Consider the following 19,425-nt stretch of genomic DNA (forward strand, 5'->3'; position numbering starts at 1 on the left):
TATTATTATGCTGATTAAAAAATACGAGGAGCATCCTTGTTTGTAGCTAAAAGTCCATTGTATCATAAGCATATGCGACAAAGGGCTTTAGAAGAAATAGCGACTGAAATATGTTTATAGTTTCGGAGCCATAATAGCACTCTTCTCCAGTGATTTGTTTACTACATCATGAGGAGATGCTTATCAAAATCCTACCGTGTAAAAGAACCAAATACTTTTGATGCCATAGAATATTATACGAGATTTTTGGCAGTACATCTGCTACTAGAAATGCTTCCGTCTAAAACTAGCGTAATGTTCGGGCTCCTTGCCGCGCTCCTGCAATTACTCGGTTAAATAGCATTCGTGCTTTTAGTGGCCAGGTAACACAAGTTGCTTATTGTCTTTTGCACAATAGTTCTTGTTGTGTAGTATAGTACACTGAAGTGAATCTGTACAAAGAAATGCTAGTCTACATCCCAAAATGATTGAGATATGAAATGTAGATTTACTGAAAGAGATGTGTATATATACCGGTACAATGAATATATATATATGGTTCCGTACAATAAATCTGCACCAAAATTATATATGTATGTCGCCACTATCCCCGTTATTTCGTACCGGCTATTCGTTCACATTCACTTGTTATTTTGGTTACAGTTCATGCTGTAACTTTTAAATCGATTGCAATACTGAAACGATTTTAGTGATATGATTGATTTGGTTTGATTGCCACTACTAATCACCGAAATTTTATGTAATAATGCTAACAATTCGTTCTTAACTTTTAATATGCACTTGATATTATTATTATTATTATTATTATTATTATTATTATTATTATTATTATTATTATTATTATTATTATTATTATTATTGATACGAGGTTTCCCTAGTAGCAATGTCCTTTACTGCACTGAAAATTGTTTGAAGATTAGTGAATTTTGTTAATCATTGGAATTTTTTGCATTGATTAACTCGGTCGTGACGTGTCATAACCAAAATGCCGGAATGCAAGCCCGAATTCACCCGTATTAATAGAGATTGTTATAAAGAACCACTGTAGAAAAAGAACGACGCTGGGGATGCCATTCAGTATAAACAAATTAAACCAAGTAAAATAAACAACAGAACAACACTTGTATTTAACGAAATAAAATATGAAACTGGAGCTCAAGAAATCCTGTCCAATTCCAACGCCATAGGACCTCCTACAAAATCCTATTTTTGTCCTCAATGTCTTGTACTTAGGTAATCATGTGAAAGTTTTTTTTTTGCCTGTGTGTTGAATACTGACAACACTGAATTTGAGCTGATTCGCGAGTCATTTTAGTGCAAGTGTTATTAGTAGTTGGAGTATTACAGTTTTTGTGCTGTTTATGATGTATTGTGTAGGGTGTAAGCATTTGTTAGGCGTCCTGTAGGTTGTTTATTGTTGATGCTATAAATAAGACATTTAAAGGTTTTAGAGAAGGTGAGATCAAATCCAACAGACTTTTAGCTCATAATTTTTTTCTTGAGTGCGTATTTAGCATTATTTTTTCCTTGTTTCTATAAACGGTGATGATAAAACGAAACATTTCTTTTATCAGTAGCATATTGTGTTCTTCCGAGCTATCTCCTTTAAGCAATATAATATTCGTCATGACAGTTTATTATTATTAAGGAAGTGACAAGTAAGTATTATGATAACGTGCCCAACCAACTGAAATATTTAAAGCCTTCGTCATGGTCCTGCATTGGTCTGGACACATTTGGTTATCATCAAAATAAACGTGGTGACAACGATTTAATGTAGTTGCAGATAGACTGAGAACCTCTCAATGTCAAGGTTCTAGAATACAGGTTCCCCTTCCCATTTAGCTGTAATAAAGACAGAAAACAACGTGCCCTGCGGAGCTCTAACCCGCCTTCACTCGCTAACATTCGCTTGGCAATCGCAATACTATGTGGATTAAATATTAAGCTTTGGTACAGAAAGGAACCAACCTTGATATAGCTACTAATCTGTATAGGAGGACGTGTGTTCTAGGACCTTTCCCCTCTCAGTTCCATCATATTAGTGTGTATTGCATAAAATATAGGTATTTTCAATTTTAGTATTTATTCACAGATATTTAGTTTAAGACATGAAACAACTTTTAAGAAAAACGTAACATTCAAACATGGGATTTAATTTTTCCCAATACTTTTGCAAGGAAGGTTTTTCAGGTCTACAGTACAGTGAAATAATCTCTGGGACTACACAGAAGGTTATTATCTTCGGCCTTTACATATAATCACCGGACGTTGTGTAAAAAGGAAAGGAACTCTCCGTGACGGATAAATTCTAATTACGAGTGGCCAGAATTTTTTCCTAAGAATTTATACTTTTTAGTTAACTATAGCCAGTTGGTATTTTAATATCTCCCCCAACTCGTCTCATGGCTTCAGAACTGAGAACTGATTTCACTGTTAATATTAAACAAATTGCAAATAGTTCGGAAAATATACCGTCGAATATCGATGTCCATTTGCTGATACTCCCAAAAGTGGCCGATATCACCCGATACCGATGTATCGGTAGGGCCTACATCCCTATTTACATTACGTTGTATTTACCTTCATGGTTTGTATTGGCCCTTCGTGACTAACACGCATAGTCCCGATTCTATCCCCAAAGGGTGATTCCTTCAAATAAATTCCCGAACTTTGAATTTTGACCTGTGTAGATTGGTACAATATGTGGACATAGGTTGGTGCCTCATATATTTTGGACAAACTTTTCGACAAAAGTACAGTTACCCTCGTTTTTATTTATCTAACTTTTCCGATTTTAATTTTACCTCAAGCAGCACTTGTCTCATAAAGGGTTCTGTGTTGAAATGGAACGTGATATTTAATCTAATCACTGGAATGGAGGGATTTTCCTTATATAATTATATGCATTCAAAGTGATGTGATCCCTTATGGATATACGCATCCGGACGAATGCTATAAAAACTATTGTAAAAAACAAAGTGCTGTCGACCTCTTCACGACCTCCCAAATAGACTGCCATCTGTGGATTTGCCGATAAGAGTGCACTTTGTACAGAACATTCATAGGAACCGATACAATACATAGCAATACGAGTAATTACACTGTTAATTTTAACAAAATTGGTCCAAACTTCTCTAACCCGACCCTACCCTACTTATTTCTACCTTGCGTCAAAACATGGCAAAATCACTTGTTCTGCATAAAGTGCACTCTTGCCGACTTGCTTTTATTGTAAATACTAAGCTCCAAATGCCTGTTGAAGCACTGGAAAATTTCTTCGTAAAAGTTGTCTTTCATATCGTCATCCTTATCATCTGTTGGCGCGTACATTTAGAACAATAATATGACACTATTGATTCTTAAGAATGATAAAAGAGTCTCGTTAACAAATCCATCTCGTTTAATTGCTGATATTATTCGTTTGTGAACATAAAACCCTGTTCCTAGTTGGTGATTTTTATTTCCTTCACCGTACAAGAGCATAAAGTTTGCGGACAGCAATGCTCCCTTTCCTTCTCATCTAATTTTTTGCACTCACACCAGGTCCATCCTACATTTCTCTTACTTACTCCTTACGGATTTTAATGCGCTTCTCATATAAAGATTTCTTATATTCTGTGTTCCAAATATCATGGCCATATTACTTCGCTGAAGTCGTGCCAAGTTGTCAGTCCTGTGAATGTTTCTGAACAGTTTATCTGTTTTACAGAATGAAATTGTCAGCCTCACGCCAAACCCTCAAGCTGAAGAATCATCCTTTGTCTATCCACGACTGCTTATTTAATATATTTGCAGCTAATTTCTTTATCTAGAGGCCTTCTTCTCGATCCGCAACCTGAGGACGCATCATATCATGATGACAGGAACCCACGTTAAATTTAAAGTTTCTGTTAACATGGTATCAGGAAATGAGTTTTATCGCCAAAAAATCTGAGATTCTTCCTTCTTTTTTGTTTTATAATGAACATAAAAGTATGCCCGAAGATTCTTTGTCTTAAAAATTCTGGTTTTCCAGTACCAAATAACTTACAATTGCGTTATTAATGATCTGCTTAATAACGAGGCGCAGACCTGGGCACTCATTTGTAATTGGAATTGTTTGTTGAATTGGGATCAAATTGTGAATATTGGTAAGAGAAGCGGAGTGATAGGAGTGGGTGAACGTCTTAGCGGTTATCTTGAAAGCCGCAATTTTGGATTTCGTTTTAGAATTCTAAATCTTAAGTGGCTGGAGCGAGATATAGTTTTAAGCTGACTTGTTAAAAATCCAAATGTTTGGATATTTTTTACTAACGGTTATTTGTTTATGAAATATATCAGCTTTTATGAGAAAATGTTAGGCCAAATTCAGTACGGCAGATCTCAAGATCGCCGCCATGATCGTTTTGACCATCAATCCATTTAATGGCAGTCCTTGAAATAGCAAAACAAAATGAAATTTCTAATAAAATGCACCCTACTTTCATGTTTATTATTGCAGGCTTTTCAATGTTCCTATATTTTCCTATATATTTCCGTCTCTTTCTATAAACTCCTATATTTTGACGAAAGCTCCTATATTTTTGTAGCATTGCTACTTTCACTTGTGAAAATAACATAAGGAAATAAGGTGTGAGTGGTTGGAAGACCTTTTGTCTCCACAGTAGGGTGGTTGAATGGAGACTCTTCTGTTTCTTCCTTTCCTGCTCATTGCCTAAAGATAATTACACCAAACAATATACACTTAGCGCAAAAAGTATTCATACACCTACAAAATGGAACAACAAATAAATTAGTTTCGTCATATTAAAAAGTTCTATGGAATAGGGATTTTAAAGACTTATAAATAATTTATTTAGGTGTATCAATACTTTTTGCACTAACTGTACGCAAATAATTGCAGAATATGTTACACATTGTCAAATCTTACCTTAAAAACGTCAGCTGCAAAATCTTTACATTTTAGATTTTATTTTACATTTCATTTAGATCTTGGAGACGTAACACTGATTTTCTGATGCAGATCCTTTTAACAATTTCCTTATGTTCGTTGCTTATTACAGGTGAGCTACATACGAAAACACCAAGAAACTCGTATAAAATTTTGCAACGAGATAATTACCCATTTATTTATATTTAGAGTAGAATGTATGTTCATATAACAATTGGTGTAATTTCCAGGTGATTTTTTTTTTCTTTCTATCTGTTGGATAATTGAAATGTTCCTTTTTCACAGCTTCACGAAACCTCCTATATCTTTTCGTCGTGATTTCCCATATATATATGTTTTCATTAGTACTGGAAAGCCTATTATTGTCTCCTTAGTATTTTTAATAACTAATAATTTAATAATTATTTAATTATTAGTTTAAAGTCCGAAGTGCCACAGTTATGCTTCAAGGCTAATTGTGACCGTGATGATGATAATTAACACAATGATGGAATGAAGAAAGTGGAAGAAAACGGGAGAATCTAGAGAAAACCGAAGGAGACGGTATTTGTCCAGCATAAAATCCACTTGTCACGAGTAAAAAACATTCCAGGTGATAAAATGACCATCCTATCGTCAGCTCAAGGGGTCTCACATGGAGCACTAGAATGATAAGTGCATTCGGTGTCCAAAAGTGTAAACACAAAAATGGGAATGCAATTTTTCCAGTTCTACAAAGTGTTAACGAAGCCTGTATGAGAGAGAGTTGGAGAGCATTGTCTCAAGCTTGTGTATGATCTGGAGCACGATGTTGCCTTTATGTATGAAACAATCAAAATGATTACGCAATACATTCGAAGTACAGATTTATCCAAATAAACTACACAGTTTTCTACTGAGCTATCTTGTGGGTATATTAGCGTGCGTGTCTTCGGCGCAAGAGACCCAGGATCGATTCCGGGTAGGGGCTCATATTTGAATTCCACGTTAAACTATAGGTTCACGTCTCATATAGCCTCGGTACTGTGAAGGATGTTAAATTCTAAAACACTGAAACCAACATTTTTTCTCAGGTTGCTATTAAAGATGTTTGTTGCTTCATCTATTTCTCGTATGGTTTTAGGTACTTTATTCGTTGAACGTGAGTTTTTTTTTTTTTTTTTGTTTTGTTTTGTTTTTTCCAGCTAGCTTTCTTTGAAAATGATTGTCGACTTAAAACTCAATTCAAAGCATTTGACTAGTTCTATGTCCAGTGCTACATATGAACATATATATCTCTGCGATAAGTTACACATAACTGGTTTTTCTTAGTATTAAACAATGAAAGTTCGAATGCTTCGTTTTGTCATTTATTATAATTCACTAGTCAATGGTATCACTTACACTTTGCAAAATATGAAGAAACAATTTAAAGTTTGAAATATCGTAATTTTGCTAATGTCGTTGAACGTCCTTTCGTAAATAATCACTATCTTTAATGAACAAGTGAAATCTATTCCGATATACATTGTTTCCACGTCTCAACAAATATGACTAAATAAGCTAAGACTGAAGGTATTTAAATTTAATGAATTATGAATTGATGAAATATTGCATGAATTAAGTTGAAATAATCAGTTTATGCTCTCTCTTTCTTTGGCAGGTCGGAAAGTTATTTGGTATAGATCAAGTTGATACTGAATCTATGATGGCGGACGTTACGGAGGCAGACGCAAAACCGACGGAAACCAGACGCGAGTTAGTAAGTATATTAATCAAAATACTGATTTCGTCCTGACTGTATTGGTTATAACTTTGCCAACATTTGAAGATATGTATATTAAAAGCAGGGTTGAAAAAAATCACCATTAAAAAAAAAATATATTATTTAAATCACCTGTATTTGATCTTTCTAAAACTGAATATAATTTAAATGATTTTTCTAAACTGATCAACTACGAGGGTTACAGTTTTCTTTCACTATGTAATGTTAAAATAGCAACGAAATCGGGAGTGTCCTAATATATGTTATGTTTTTTTTTAATGTGTGTTTCTCACACGTAACAGTTACTCAGTAACAGTACATTATTGTTCTAATATGTACGAGGGGGTATCAAAAAGTTCGTGCAGTCACCTAGAGGGTGAGGAACTACGAATCCTCTGGAACATGTATTTTGTAGTTAGGTCCTTGTATGTTAATCATTCAAATTCTGGATTCGTTAGACTCTTTTTGTAAATTAATAAAAGTGTGATGACTGAGAGGCTTGAGGCATGAAGCGTCATTAAGTTCCTCCGTCTTCATCGAAAATTAGCAAAGCAGATTCCCGAAAAGATGTCTATGGAGATGAAAGCCCATCCTAAGAAATTGTACCCAAGTTTAAATGACATCTAAACTGGACACACGACCACCGCGGACGTCTCTAGATCTGGAAGACCATCTTTAACAGATGATGCCGCCTTGACGGAAAAAGTCGAGGAGATCATAATGGAAGACAGGAGGATAACCATTGAAAGGCTTGTGTGTGCAAGAGGTACGAGTTATAGGTGTGCCTAGAATATCATTCATAGCCAGTGTCAGCACGGTGGGTGCCACTACTTCTCACACCTTTCCTAAAGAGAATTCGCGAGGACTCTGTAGGAGAAATGTTGCATCGCTGTGAAGTGGATGAAGAGGACATTTTCGGCAGACTATGACAACAGATGAAAGTTGGGTGTATCTTTATAACCTAGAAACAAAGGAAATGAGCAAACTATGAAAAACCCCTCCTTCACCACCCCTAAAAAGGCACGAGTGCGGAAGTCTGTCGGCAAGATGATATTTTCTGTAACTGTGAAGGGGCTATAATGGCAGATTACTTACTACAGGGCCAAACTATTATTAGTACCTATTATTCCCATCTCCTGGCTAAGTTACGAGAGGAACTGAAGAAGGAAGGTCGTGAATTGTCACAAAAGGGGTGCTGCTGTTGGCAGACAACGCACCAACTCATTCCGCCAATGCATCCGTGATGAGGACAGGGGAAATACGGTACGAAATATTGCCTCACCTCCATCCTCACCTGACCTAGCACCAAGTGATTTCTTTCTCTCTCCAGAAATGAAGCGTTCAATCAGAGAACGCCATTCTGACAATGGAGATGACGTGATTTCTGTTAATTGTGGTTTCAAAGCCAAATTGCAGACTCTTACAAAACGAGCTTACAGAAAGTGAAGAACCACTGGCAAAAATGTGTCACTAGGCGCGGTAACTACGCAGAGAAGGACTAATACCATAATGGTATCAGAGATCTCCAGAGTGGATTTCTTCTCGGTGATTGCACGAACTTTTTGATACCTCCTCGTAAGAATGGTGGTCACAGTGATCCTTAGAATTCATACAATAATTAGATGAAAGAAAGAATATTAAGATAATCTTACAGTTCCGTGCCGTGCAAAATCAGCGCCCGGGGCGAGAGTATCCCCTACCGGCGACCATGGTTAGCGCGAACCGTAAGAAAATTTTCAAAAATAAACCCTGCTTTTCCTTGATTTTGAGCACTTTTTACTACTTTTTTCTTCTATTATATATATTCCTCCCAAAATTTTTGCCCTCTTTACTTTGGCGCCCGGGGCCTTCGCCCCGCTTGTCCCCTTCCCCCACAGCACGGTACTGTAGTCTTAGTGCAGTACACATTTCTTTTTAAGCATCTAAATCAGTAAAGGACCAAATTAAACTATACACGTGAAGAATGGGATATCATTTTGCAAATTGCAAGAATTTTGCATTGCGTTACACTACATGTATACATCCTTTTAAAAAGTTTTATTTTTATTTTGATTGAATACGAGTTCTTAACACGCCTTTCATCATAACTTTCTCAATGAATATCAGTATCTTTTGATTCAAAATGGTTAAATTATTAAAAGTAAACTTGGATATCAACATGAAATGAGTATGTATATAAATATTTGATTTCAAGTATCCACACTCAATTTGACAAACTTAATAATATATATGATATTTTAGTACTAAGCTGTTTCTAATCAAGAATAGCGTTTTGTTTTCAAATATATTTTTAGGTTTCTTCATGTTTACAGGATTGACAATAGCTGAAATGCTCGTTCTTAGTACGGGAAGAATAGTGTATGGCAAATATATGAAAAGTATATTCAACCCTCTTTTCTTCCTCGTAGATGTATATGATGAAATGAAATGATAGAAACCTAACTCGACCCAAGTCCTGTCTTCAATAGATCTTTTCAAACGGTGCGGTCGTTGTTTGGAAAAAAATTATCCCTCCCTTCCTTCTCAAAGTGTGCATTTTAAAGTGTAGAGCTAATGAAGAATATATAGGTCAACCCAAAGGTACGTCAAAAAAACTCATTTTAAACGGTTCAACCGTGTTCTCACTTTCGCCATATTATGAGCACAAAATAGGAAATTAAAATATTATAGAAATGCTCCCCTTTAGGTGCAGAGTTTTGGAAAACGTCTCAACTTATTTTCAATGAGAATTTTATATACTGAGTTCGTGAGATATATATTTGAACTCCTCGCCTCTTACGATATGCATTTTGGTCAAAGTAACAAGTTAGAAACCTGGCTCGAGGCAAATTCTAACTAGGCTTAGAAATGCATTCCAACCGATTCACCAATTTTCTCGCGATGATAAAAAAGATAATGTCGATGTTATTTTTATATACTGAGAATAACATAGAAATTTCCTCCTTCCTCCCCTAGAAACGGAATTTTTTAAAATGCTGGAGCATGTGGCCTCTTTTTTAGGCTCGTGAGATATTCTTATCTTTCGAATACATTTTAAACGCCCTCTTCCAGCTCCTTTAGAATACACATTTTAATGAAAATGACATTCTAGAAATAGGCTTGTTCCAAATACTAACTATGTTTATAAATTCATTTCAAGTGGTTATCCGTTTTTCCATGATAATGAGACAGACAATGCCGATTTGAATATGGAGGAAAAACTACAGAAATTGTATCCTTCCCCCGTAGAAACTGATTTTTGAAAACTCTGTGACACGAGACCAATTATTTTTAATGAGGAGTTTATATACCATTCTTCCAGGGGCAGATCCAAGGTGGGCTATAGGGGCTTAAGCCCTCCCCTTGACGCTCAGGTATACACTGGATAAAATGGGCTTCAATTGTGCTTTACACTGGATAAAGCTGCAAACTATGATCATATCTTGAATCCCCCACTGCCATCTTACAGCCCCTTTAGAATACACATTTTAATGAAAATGATATGCTAGAAATTGATTTGTTCCAAATGCTATGTTTAAAACTTCATTTCAAGCGGTTCAGCCGTTTTCCCGTGATAATGAGACAGACAATGTCCATTTGAATATGGATGAAAAAAACAATAGAAATTTCCTCCTTCCTCCGTAGAAACTGAATTTTTGAAAACACGGCAAGACGAGTCCAGTTATTTTGAATGAGGAGTTTATATACCAAGTTTCATTTTCTTAACTTAAGAAGCTCCTGAGAAACTATTTTTGGCATAAATTTTGATCCCCCTCCCCATTTAGGATAGCATTGTAATCAGAATAACATAATAGAAACCCAGTTTGACGTATATACTAATTATGTTCAAAAATTCATTTGAAACCCTTTAGCCCATTATATATATATATATATCACGTTCCATGTCCAATTTTTTTCGAAATTAATTTTTTTATATGTATAGATTTCGCATGACATAGTCTTTTACATGACGTTTAAAAAAGAAAAGCATGCGAATTGATTACGTGTTAACGAAAAGTAATAAATAAAAATTTTATTTTATGTTCTGTTCTAATTTTTTTTTTTAAAGCACAAAGCTTACATGTGTGGACGTAGAACTAGTTCTCTCATATTCTTTGTCAATTAGAACATAGAACCTTGTGCTCCAAATACTCCAGACCATACTGTCTTGCTGTAATATCCAAATTAGCACACTTTTTTTTTTCCGCAAAGAAACCATAATTCCAAACGTAATGAACAGAAACGAATACGTTGCAGCAGGACTTCTGCAGTTAATTGTCATCCAACCATAATTATTGACTTGAAGTTCATGAAGAAGAGTCAGGTTATCTAGAAGCCAGGGTGGAAAAAAATCATGATTTTTTTAAAAAAAATCATTTTTGTTGATTTTTTTGATTTAAATCGATTTTTTTGATTTAAATCAAATCTTTCTTCTCGTAAATTACAAGTCGCGAACTGAAGAAAAAGCATTAGGAATTAGTATTAAATGCTAATTATGCCATTTAAGTAAAAGTATTAGGATTGAATTTTGAATTAATCCCCAATTGTTAACCTCTGTTAATCCCAATCATTGTTTCTTAACCCTTTTAAATTATGGCTTTTTTAAAAGGAAAATTATAGACTTTCAGTCAAGCAGCTACATCATAATCCCTATTTATCCTAGGATCATGGTTCATACCTAATTCTCTTCAGAATAGAACAGCTTTTCAAACGGTAACATTCAGATTTCCCTATCATGCCCCTGAAGCGGGAAATTTTGAGAGAAAATGTTCTTTTTCTGACTTTTTTTTTTTTTTTTTTTTAATTTTGATCCCCTCTGGACTCCCTTGTGTTCACGCACATATCTCAAAATGAACTGGGAAATACTAAGAGGTGTACTAAATGTGTGTATAAAATTTCAAGCTATCTTGAATAGTAAGGACCTAGAAAATATTTAACAATGAGCTAAGAACATCCCCACAATGTCCCAGATAACACGCATGTAATATAGAAATTTTCTCAGACATCTCTATTTATCCTAGGGTCGTGATTTGTATATTATTCTCTTCAGAATAAAGAAGATTTTCAATCGTATCATTCAAATGTCTCCATGGTGTATCTGGGGCGGAAAAATCAAGGAAAAAGAGATTTTCTGTTAAAAAAATATCCTTTTTACCCCTCTGGACCAACCCCCTGTTTTAAGGTAGAGATCTGAAACACTGAAAAATACTAAGGGGTGCATTGAATAAATGTGCAAAATTTCAGTCTTCTAGGTGCAAATGTAAGCCCGCGAAAAATATCCCCCAAATCCCCAGATTCCCTTATGAAACAGGATCTCAGGCAACAGTTTCCTGAAACATCCCTATTTATCCTAGGATCATTGTTTGTACGTCATTCTCTTCAGAATAGAACAGCGTTTCAAACGGTACCATTCATATGTCTCCATCTGAATCGCGGAAAAAGCTTTTTTTATTTTATTATTATTATTATTATTATTATTATTATTATTTACATTTTCCCTCTGGACCTCCCTGTTTTCACGCAGAGATCTGAAAACATCTGAAAAATACTAAGGGATACACTGAACGAGTGTGCAAAATTTCAGTCTTTTGAATGCAAAATGTAAGCCTGCCGAAAAATAATAATAATAGGCATAAAAAAATATCTTTTTAAATTTATGATGTCATCACACACTATGTCTCGACGCAGAAAGGCGTGAAAGCATATGTAACATATTCTACAATGCCTTCAGTCTTGGGAAAAAAACGAAGTAAAAAGGTTCATTGGTACTTTTTTAATCGAATAATGAAGATTCGATTTTTAATAGGATAAAAATGGGTAATATAATTTAAAAGGTTAAGCATTAAGAAAAAAGTATAGCAACATTTATGAAAATGTCACTTTTTTTCATAAAAGTTACTGATATTTGGTAGGGGCATATTTTTTAAAAAATTGGAACTAGCTTGAGGCATGAAATACATAAATTTCACCTAAAATTATAAATCTTTAAAAAAATCGGAGAGGGGATAGGACCCCTCTATATACACCCTATTATCTGGGAACAAACAAGCAGACGCGCACGCGAAAGAATTTTCGTCTCAAATGTCGATGGTGATTTCCCCGTTGGAATAGTTAACGATTTAAAAACCCAAACCCATTGTTACGAAGAAAAGAAAGCAGTATTGCTCCGTTGCCCGTTCAAAACGGGATTTCCCCTAATCATCCTGTGCATGACACGTTTTCATACTATGCTGTACATACTGTACATTTGAGTCTCATTGTATTATAATTATTAACTTCCATAACCGAAATAATACAACAGAAACGGGATTTTTACTTATTTTAACTTTAAATTATTTTATTTCGGAATTTGATTTAAATCAGCGATTTTTATTTAAAAATCAAGTGATTTAAATCTTGATTTAAATCGTGATTTAAATCAGCCTGATTTAAATCAATCCACCCTGCTAGAAGCTGATTCCATTTATTCGTCAGCGGAAGAAGCAAGGTGGCATCAAAAGGTTTACACAACTCGTGAATAGGAAGTTGTCATTGTAGCTTTAAAAAAAAAAAAAAAAAAAAAAAAAAAAAAAAAGTTTGGAATCCAAACATTTTAAGGACTACAAAGAACTTGCTAGTATGTTGATGAAGGATACGATTAACAACAATGTAAATTGTATGCGGATTAAGTGGTTACGGTTCGAAAAGAGCAGGCTTTACGCAATTCAGTTCAAAGAAAGAATTTCAGACAACGGCTTCCGTGAAATTCATGTTCGTGGACATAGGGATTCTGGAAGAACAGTTCATCTTGAAGTCCTTAACTCTACAACAAACCAATTCTAATAGCAGCAGTCAAGAAGAATGACCTATTACCTATGTTAAAGATCAGAGTAATTCCTCAGTAATATTACTTCTTCAATAACTTGCCATCAAGTGGAAGATATTTTACCTTATGTGACAGAAGATGACAGTGACGAAGAGTTTTGAGCAATTCCTACAATTGGCTTAATTTTCAAATTAACAACATTACAATAATGTACAAGTACCATTACGAGATGCCCATTTCACAGAAGTGTTTTTCACTGTAAGTTTTGACTGTGGAAGAAGAATGAAACCGTTCTTGCTAGAACTTTACGTAATGTGTAGTATACCTCATGATAAAATCACTTAGTTCTCTCAAGGCAATCAAAAGTTACAGCCAAAAATATTTATGTGAAACGAATATTACTTTTGTTTTTGAGTGTACAGATATGACTGTTATTTGCTGTTATTCTTAACTTTTGGTGTAGTATTTTAACTGTGAAATATTACCACAGTCAAATAGAATAATAATTTATAATTTATTTCAACTAAAACAAATTATACCAGTTTCAGAAAGAGTTGAAGTACCGTTTTGCTCTACTGTAAAATTTGTAAAATTGGATATGGAATGTTTGTACCCTAAGAAATGTGTATATTCCAGTTACAGTAAAAATGCTATAATTTGTATTATTATGATATGTACAATTCTTAGCTAAAAATTTTGAACATTGAATGTTAAGTGGATTCAGATTTTCTCCTCAAGCCTTCCGTGCGATATGAAGTGATTAAATCAATATATTGGCAAACTTCTTGACCTATTAACTGTAATCTAAAGAAAACTATGTACTTGGTTCAAACTTGCATTATTAAGATCCTACCAGCATACAGGTTTCAGACTTACATTCGATTAATTCTCCAAAATGGTCAGAAATAACGCATTTTATTTCTGTTTTAAGCAAAATAAGTTTTTTAAGTCTCTCTCTCTCTCTCTCTCTCTCTCTCTCTCTCTCTCTCTATATATATATATATATATATATATATATATATATATATATATATATATATTTGAAAAAAATAATTCGATTTAAAACAGTCAACCTTAATTAAAAGTATAATTTAATTTAATGTTACATTTCAATTAATTATTATATTATTAAATTTCAGTTTTAACTAAAAACTTCATATTTCATCTACCGATTACAGGCTACCTGGAAAAATGCATTGACAAACTATACCTACTATGAATTGTTTTCCGGACAACGCTCGGAGAAAGCTTTTAATCGGTAGCCGAATATTTTTATTATTCTTCTCTTCGTTGCTTTCAAGGACTCCGAAAATTTGCTTCAAAACATTAATTTGTGTCCTCCCCTGTCCACTTCGTATCTACTTGAGCTGAGTTGGAAAATGTAGCTGATAGAAATTGATTAGCTCCTACGTAGTTTTTTTTTTTTTTTTAAATCTTTTTCACTGTAGGTTTTTTTCCCCTCCTCATCTGCTTGTAAACAAACTGAAATAAGGACAAGGGAATCTTGCTAAGGAAAATGCAAGGACAAGACGAACAGATATTATACTTTAGATGTCAAAAGAACAAAGAACATACAAATGATCAAATATAATTGTTTTAAAAAACAATCCAGTTGTCTTTTTGTATGCTGCGACCAAGCTATAAATTTACATATCCATTTTTAATGGAATTGGGCACACAAGATAACATGACATGAGACTCATTCAAAATGACAAATGTAGTGCATGCTTAAGGATTTAAATTGCCACTTATTTGTAAGAATATGTTCAGACACAGTGAGGAAAAGGAAAAGGGAATTATTTATTTTTATAAACTTTGACCAGTGTAAGTTTAAAAATTACTCTCAGGGCATCTATTGGCTTGATATAACGTGAATATTTCAACAGGCTAAATACAATGACTTTTTGCGTAAATAATCAATATATGCTTATACCGAACAATTCCATATATCTTCATGAATATTCACTTATCTAACACTTTACTGCACCATAATCAAGAGTATTGTTAAAATTCATGACCTCCTCACTAATACAGATAGTGCAAAATAGTAATCAAAATTGTCAATTATTTATATATTTATGGTTGTAGGATTACTTTTGATCTGTCATTCATTCAAAGTTTTCTTATTTGTATTTATTTTGATGATTTTTGTTCAAAACTGATAACTACTGAAACAGTAATGGGAAGTGGTTGATTTACCCTGTATAAATGTTATTAAAAATATCGTGTACACCTATGCAAAAAATATATAGTCAGTTTGGGAACTTATAACATAGACGTGACGTAGTTGAAGAAACAGAAGACTATGTTATGCTTAATCACTTTATTATTTAAAAGTTTTTATTAGAAAATCGATCAGTCATTTTTGGATGTGTCCATCTGCTGATAAAAATTCACTCTATCCAGTTTTCTGCTCGGCTTAGCTCATAGATAAATGGATTTAAAAATCCAAGTACAGCATATGCTTGTATGTACGCGTATTTTAGTTTTACGTTCCATGATAGACTAAAGGAAACTGGATTGCCACGCTGACCATGCGGCTACACAGGAGCGCAATCCAGATAACAGCTAACTAACTAACTCTATGGTCTGTGGAACTCGGAGGTACAATGCCGCCTTTACTGGCTTCTATTCTTAGCCAATTGGATCCAGTTTCTACTTTGTATTCCTATTTCTGCGAGATCTATCTTAATACTGTCCTCCCATCTGCGCCTTGGTCTTCCTAATGGTCGTTTTCTAGTTGGTCTTCCAGTTAAGATTTTGAAAGCGTTCCTGGTTTCTTCCATCCTAGCTACATGACCTGCCCACCTAAACCTCCTAGACTTGATGACCCTAACAATGTTGGGTAAACCGTATAAATTATGCATTTTCTCGTTATGAAGTTTCCGCCATTCTCCATTCCCGTTTCTCTTGGGTCCGAATATTTGTCTCAGAATCTTGTTCTCAGATACTTTCTATCTATGTTCTTCCTTCGGAGTAAGCGACCCTGTTTCGCAACCATACAGAACAACAGGCATGATTATCGTTTTATATATTTTAAGCTTCAAATTCCTCGATAGAATCCTCGGCGACAAGAGATTTTGAACTGAATAATAACACGAATTCCCTGCTTTTAGTCGACATTTAATTTCTTCATGAGTATGGTTTTCGTCTGTTAATATTGATCCAAGATATTTGAAAGTATCCACTTTATTAAAAGTATTATTCGATATTTTAACGCATCCATAATTTGCCGTATTACGATCCCGATGAACTTCCATTTATTTAGTTTTCTCTGCGTTTACTTTTAAACCCATGTTCCTGCAAGCGTTTAATAAGACCTCTGCATTTCTTTCTATTGTTCTCCTATCATTCCCTATTAAATTTACATCATCAGCATATGCCATAATCTGGTGAGCCCCATTCAGCTCAAAGCCCTGGTTGCTATCTTTGATTTTCCTTATAGCGTATTCCAGAAGAAAGTTGAATAATATTGGTGACAACGCATCTCCATGTTTCAGGCCATTCTAGACGTGAAAGCTCGTGGACAAAAATTTTCCTACCCGGTCTTTACTTTGGGATTCTTTTAAACATATGTTAATTAATCTAATTAGCTTTTTTGGTATTCCAAATTCTGTAAGAATGTTGTACAGTGCTTCTCTCCTAACCGAGTCGTAAGCCTTTCTGAAATCAATAAATAGTTGGTGTACCGGGGTATTGTATTCTCACTTCTTTTCGAGTATTTGTCGAATGATAAATATTTGGTCAATTCGATTTCGTCTATATCCGCACTGATAATCTCCAATAATATCATCTGCGTATGGGGTCAGAGGATTTTATGGGACGTTGGCAGAAGAGAAATGCCTCGATAAGTATATAGACTTAATAATTTCTGTCATCTATCCATACACAGAAAATACGTTCTACGATTTGAAAATAAATTTGCGAAATAGTACAGTAGACAGAAAATCCCTCCTTCATAATATGTCTCAGCTATAAGTCAGTGACGTACTGAATCACTCACAGAGAACCTTCATCCTTTTATATATATACAAACTGTTTCAAGACCTTTCTCTCCTCTTTCTCATTGAATGAAGTCTCTTTGGCTTCATTAAGCTGCACTGAAAAAGAGATACTTGAAACAGTTTTTGTTAAAAAAAAAAAAAAAATCTTCGAGAATGTAAGGTAAATGCGTCCTATAAGCATCCATCAGTAAATCAGTTTTACATATACACACAACGGTTTAACACTTTTGATTCTAAGCCCGAGCAGAACTTACTACTGCAACAGATAATGCCGAGTCTTACTAAATAATATTGTAGCAATTTCAGTAATTGTTGTATTCATCTTAAAATAGAATGTTTGAAGATTTATTTGATATGTATTTCACATGTCTACTTATTATCTACTACCTTTATATAGATATTGTAATGCACTAAACTGAAATGAAGCTGCAATTCGTTGTATTCGTATAGGAGCTAAAGTGTTAATTCACTTTAATTCGAAATATTACGCAACTATTTAAATTATTTTATTTGCACTTGGTACTGATAAGTATGGAACAATACTGAAGTTTAAGAGCTCCTCCGTGGCTAAGCGGTTAGCGTAAGCGCCTTTGGCGTGGGAGGCCCGGGTTCGATCCCCGGCGGGAGCTCATGTGGTTCGGATTCCACGTTAATCAGTAGGTCCACGTCTCATATAGCCTCGCTGCTGAACGGGACGTTAAACTCAAAATCAACTCAACTACTGAAGTTTAAAAAGTAATTTTAAAGACTATTGAAGAAAATATCTGATTGCTGGATAGATGAAGACTAGGAAATCCTGGTTTTCTGTTTGTCTGTGTATGCTCTGCCCGTTGAGCTATTAATTGCTAGCAGATGACTGGTTAGTTTGGACTTGAAGATTTAAGCATTAGGAAGCATGGCAAGCGGGATATTAGAAGCCGAGTCATCGGCAGTTCAGTGATCAGATTTTTTTCAGTTGTAAGAAACAAACAAACAAAAATTGGGATGCCCTTGTGTTTTTCTCCCAGAATATTATTGTAGTAATCAGTGTGTCCTTTTAATGTAGGTGACTACTGCGGTGAAATTTTTACAGAACCCTCAAGTGAGGCAAAGTTCGTTAGCTAAGAAACAATCATTTTTGAGGAAGAAAGGACTAACAGAAGAAGAAATCAAAATAGCATGTGAAGAGGCTGGCGCCCTAGTTGACGAAACAATGAGAATTGTAAGTATATAATACTTTTTAACTGTAGAATATTATGCCACTAATCAATTCATATCTTACAGTTAATTTACTTATAACACAAAACTATCCGTAGGGAGGGCATGTAGTTTTAACATTACGTTAATCTGTAGATTACATCCTATATATCGTCAGTGCTGAAATTATATATATTTATATATATAAATTACACTTTTTTTTTTCGAAAATTTAAAAGCTTGCAAGTTGTTCCCAAATCTTTCCTCTACTTTATCGTATTTTCCAAAATTTTCAAAGAACAATCTTTATATCCCTTCTGCATATTTTTATAAACTTCCAAATTAATAGGTTTACCGATAAGAGCGCCAGAACTTTAAATTCGATAGAATGAAAACTACAAATGATATTTATTATTATTAGCGAAATGCCTGTTCTTCGCACGGTAAGGATAAAGTTAACGGCAAATATTTGAAAGCTATGTACTCTCAAATGCAGATTTGGTTTCGCTGAAATTATGCTAAGGAAATTGCTCATAAATGACTTTTCACTTCGTAAAACTTGGTTTGGTGGTTTCCTCGCATCCGGAAATTGTGAATTCACTCAAATCCATAGAAATCAGAGGAATTTTCAATCAGTTTCCGTCATTACGAAATATATGTTCTTAAAGGGGTCTATTTTGTTAGTTATGTTGTAAAAAAATAGCTTTTTTACACCCGAAATCGGAAGATTTTCTCCATTTCGTGGAAATTATTGATATCCCTCAAATAGAATATTCCGAATATCAACCATAAGCGTTTCCCAGTG

At 34.4% G+C, this 19,425-nt stretch overlaps 1 protein-coding gene across 2 annotated transcripts in view; it reads left to right on the plus strand.

The window, feature by feature from the left end:
- Positions 1 to 1,291: 1,291 nt before the first annotated feature.
- The window catches only part of Pex14 (peroxisomal biogenesis factor 14), a 42,592-nt gene continuing 24,458 nt past the window's right edge, over positions 1,292 to 19,425 (plus strand). The window contains exons 1-3 of one of the 2 annotated variants that reach the window (XM_081739730.1): positions 1,292 to 1,456; positions 6,555 to 6,653; positions 18,490 to 18,645. In XM_081739730.1, the coding sequence (XP_081595856.1) occupies positions 6,597 to 6,653; positions 18,490 to 18,645 (213 nt within the window). In that variant the 5' untranslated portion in view covers positions 1,292 to 1,456; positions 6,555 to 6,596. Of the gene's footprint in view, positions 1,457 to 1,542; positions 1,659 to 6,554; positions 6,654 to 18,489; positions 18,646 to 19,425 lie in introns of those variants that run through there. The other variant, XM_081739731.1, reaches the window with a different exon arrangement.

Source organism: Thermobia domestica, chromosome 15 (assembly GCF_964235325.1).
Source record: "Thermobia domestica chromosome 15, izTheDome1.hap1.1, whole genome shotgun sequence".
In the NCBI taxonomy this organism is placed as follows: domain Eukaryota; kingdom Metazoa; phylum Arthropoda; class Insecta; order Zygentoma; family Lepismatidae; genus Thermobia; species Thermobia domestica.